The 3,852-nt window shown below is 38.9% G+C and overlaps 1 protein-coding gene across 1 annotated transcript; it reads right to left on the reverse strand.

Annotated features, from left to right (window-relative positions):
* Positions 1-1,641: 1,641 nt before the first annotated feature.
* LOC115668302 (nuclear transcription factor Y subunit B-5-like) lies at positions 1,642-2,317 on the reverse strand. Its single transcript, XM_030589771.2, has one exon. It carries the CDS (start codon positions 2,244-2,246, stop codon positions 1,884-1,886), a length of 363 nt encoding a protein of 120 aa, XP_030445631.2. The 5' UTR covers positions 2,247-2,317; the 3' UTR covers positions 1,642-1,883.
* Positions 2,318-3,852: the final 1,535 nt, after the last annotated feature.

Raw genomic sequence — 3,852 nt, forward strand, 5'->3', positions numbered from 1 at the left:
CAGATGCGCACAAAACACCCCACTGGCGTGCATTAGTACCTATTCTATTTTTGCCAATCTTTTGTTAAAAAATGAACGTGTCTAATCTCTATGTAGGCCTCAAAACATTATGCCAACTTGTCCTTTTCAGAAAGATGAATTACTCATCCATGCGGTGCTCTAGTAGCTAGCTCGCTAGCTAGGTTGGCATATAATTTGAGATCTGTTCCTGGTTTTGGCATCCACATTCCTGGGCATGTCTCCATGGATCATTGGGGAGAGAGCTGACTAATGTTCCTGTTGGTTGTCCATATTTTTTTCTTGCTTGATCAAGACAAATGTTTCTTCCAACTCATAGAAAGTGTTTCACAGTAGTCAAGTGACTCGTGGTCGATGCTTTTCTGGGGTTCCACCTATTGTCCCCCACTCCCTTCTTCAACACATTAAACAGATTCTTGATGCATCTTCCCATGTGCAGGAAGCAGATCAACGCCTATTGTCTCTAAAACCAGAAACCTTAAACAGTGCACATGATACTAAAAAGTGGGATATACCATGCTTCTTTTTAGGAAACCCTAACCTTAATGCGCTGCAGTTTGGCATTCTCGCGCCACCCCAAGAAGCATGTCTTGGTTTTCTCAGAGCTTCCTCTTTTTTATAATGGCAATCATGAATAACTAGGCAGTCAGTGTATGGTGATTGGATACTCCAAAGTTGTTGGTTCAAACCCCAACTCAAATAGATTTAATTAACAGTCTCTCTTTGATCAATATCTAGTAAATTGCAACAATAAAATAGCATGTTGATAAGTCCAAAATAACCACATCTATATGTACTGAGTATGCTCAAATTTAAAAATTGTTAGGACCCAAGTTTCAGAACAAGTCTGGCCTGAAGGAGAATTAAAAAACTTATAAAACCCAATTCCTCAATTGAGATATAAGTTGCTGAAACTGCAGGACTAGAATGCCATTCATTGGTAATTCAATTGAAATACATGAATGGAGCATTAGTTGTTTCTTTCGTTCTTGAATCCATTGGGAATGAAATGTGTGAGCTTATGAGCTGAGCATCATTACTTTTAAGGATATCCAATGAATGGAATACACAAATTTCTCTCCACTTTCTATCTCTTCTCTCTTTTCTTCGCTTCTCTTCTCACCTTACTCTGATTCCCTTTTCTTTTCACCTTATTCTGATTATCATCTTGATTCTCATCTCATTATCAATTGGGATCATTTCACAACACCAGGTGGAAAGTAAGAAAAGGGGAATCCGAGTCACAGTAAGTTACGATAACTGATCACTGAAAGTCTAGAATATCACCTCTATTATTTACCTCTATTATGGACAAACTTTTCCAAATTTCCATGATACTTTTATATGTTTATCAGATAAACACATGAAAGCTGATTCGCTAACCTCGTCTTTCCTCTTCCGGTGAACTGTGAACCAGTAAATCCTCTCATCTCCCTGTGCTTTCCTCGAATTGAAATTAGGAAATCAAGAGTTCCATTTAGAATTCTGATTTCAGACTGCAAGTGCTGAAATTTGCGACTTGATTACGAATATTCCAGTGAAGTAGGTGAACACCACCCTAATAAACTCTTGGCTGAAGGCTATACAGATAAATCTGGAAAACAGAAACCACACTAAAGCGTCTGAAAATAAAAAGCCCAGACATGTAAAATTACCTCCACGAGTGTCATCATGATTAAAGCTAGAAAATTGATACATATCAGTTGCCCTAATACCTTCCCTTGTATCCTCAACATGGCCTTGAGATTGATCTATCACTCCTTTCATCAGTTTAAAAGTTTGCCGAGGTGAAGGTCGAAGCCTGATTGTTCCTAAATTGTTGAGTATTTCTATGTGACAAAGATTGCTCAACACCCTTGGATTTGCTACTGTTGAGTGCTGTTCATTACCTTGTCTTGATTCGCTTTTTCGCCTTCTAATTCCCTATATCTATGCAAATACCTTCTTAGCAGACCAGCATAATCGTCAAAACCCAGCGTCTCCATAGCGCTGCAAATATCATCGCCATTCACGGTCTTCCTCCTCTCCTTCCGGCACTTCTCGGACGCTTCGCTGGTCACAAAGCCGATGAACTCTGAGACACATTCTTGCATCGTTTCTTTCGCTTCCTTTGAGATTTTTGCATTGGGAGGGAGGATTTGCTTCATGATCCGCCCCACGTTGGCTATTGGGAGCAACCTGTCTTGCTCCTTGATGCTTCCATCGTCGGCACCGTTGTTATCTACCATTTCTAGCGGTTCACACACGAAAGTACAAGATCCTCGTTGAATTTGTACTCTGTCTTCCAATGTCAAAGGGCTTTCTTCTAAGGTATACAAATGCACAAAGTAGGCGTCCGACTTAATATATGAATTTAATTTATGATTTCATGTCTTGTCCATTTTGGCATGTGATGACGACTGAACAGCGCGACACAAATGGTGGGTCTTTCGGCACAAGCTCAATCTACTGGCCAGATAAACATGGGTAGACACCATGGAGTGGAAAATTCTAATTATATAGTTATTGTGATTCCATGGCTTATTGGTTGTCTTTGCTCTGTAAGTCATAGTGAAAAAAAGAAAAATAGCAATGTACTTTTTTCAGTGTATTTTACACCTTTTAGTCCTCGAATTATAAGTGGAGTATGAGACAGAATGTAGAGTCAATTTCTTAAGTTTTAGGCTTCAAATATTCTTGTCAATTTGGTGAGTTTTGAGGTGGTACCCCCAGCTTTCGTCCTTGTTTCTCTACAAATGAGCTTATTCCGGCTAAGTAACTTGATTAGTGATTAAAGCTTAAGTTGCTGATTATTTGTAATCCACCCAAGTTTTAGATTTCATTCACTAATCTCTACTATTCTATTGTATAATCTGTTTAACCAGTAAGTTATCAATTGCGTGGCTTTTACTCTAGCTTGTGTCATAGAATACTGCATCGAAACCATAAGAACACTTTAAATTGCATGAAATTTAGAGGGTTTTGGGGTTTGAATCCTTGGGATTGTGGAGCTAATGACAGTTAGATCAGCATCAAGTGAAACTCAAGTGTCTCCTTTATATTGAGAAGATATGGCAAGTCAAAGGGGGTCTTCAGTTATATAAACTCTTCAGTCAAAGGGGGTCTTCAATTAATTGGGTGACCGCTTAATAGTTTGTGTTCCTTTCTGAGTCGAAATCATGTGATTTCTAGATAGAAAAATCTATGGTGTGAATTGAAGGGCACACGAATATTTGTTGTTACCATCTCTCACTATCAGTTACTTCTTGGTTCACATGATAAGGGATGCTCTAGTACTTCTTTATCTGTTCTAAATGATATCTCGCAGCAACATTGCCTTCTCATTTACAGCAAAGCCTTATTGCTCCCGTTATGTATGAAGAGATTAAGAAGGTTTTGGGGTCCATGAATGGCGATAAGCACTAGGATCAGATGGCTTTTTGTTCTCATCTGACACTTTTGCTTGGATTGTTATTATGTTGGAAACAGATTCCTAAACATAATACAAAAATTGCGGAAAAATGTGCCCATTCTACGCTTGAATCACCGATCGTTCGAAGTATATTACGTGAAATGAACGTACCTCTTTTACCACAGATTAAATGCACTTATCACAGCCTCGAGAGAGAGAACAATCCTTGAATTGTTGAACAAAGCCCCTTCTTCTTTGTCCTTTAGTGAGAATGAGTTTTCTGATAATAAAAATGCAACCCACACACACATTCTTACGTGTGTTCTCACTTTTTGTTTCTAGACAATAACTGCCAAGTGCAGTTATTTTCTTTCATGGGCTGGGTTAGCCCATCATGGACGGCCCATCTTCACAAAGAAAATTCATCATCTCCCACTCGCACA

The sequence above is a fragment of the Syzygium oleosum genome, unplaced genomic scaffold, assembly GCF_021117445.2.
Source record: "Syzygium oleosum isolate NSW1041296 unplaced genomic scaffold, Sole_v2.1 Sole_v2.43, whole genome shotgun sequence".
In the NCBI taxonomy this organism is placed as follows: domain Eukaryota; kingdom Viridiplantae; phylum Streptophyta; class Magnoliopsida; order Myrtales; family Myrtaceae; genus Syzygium; species Syzygium oleosum.

Bases quoted from the DNA above. Each gene is read 5' to 3' on its own strand.
- LOC115668302 (XM_030589771.2), bottom strand. From the start codon at position 2,246: ATGGTAGATAACAACGGTGCCGACGATGGAAGCATCAAGGAGCAAGAC.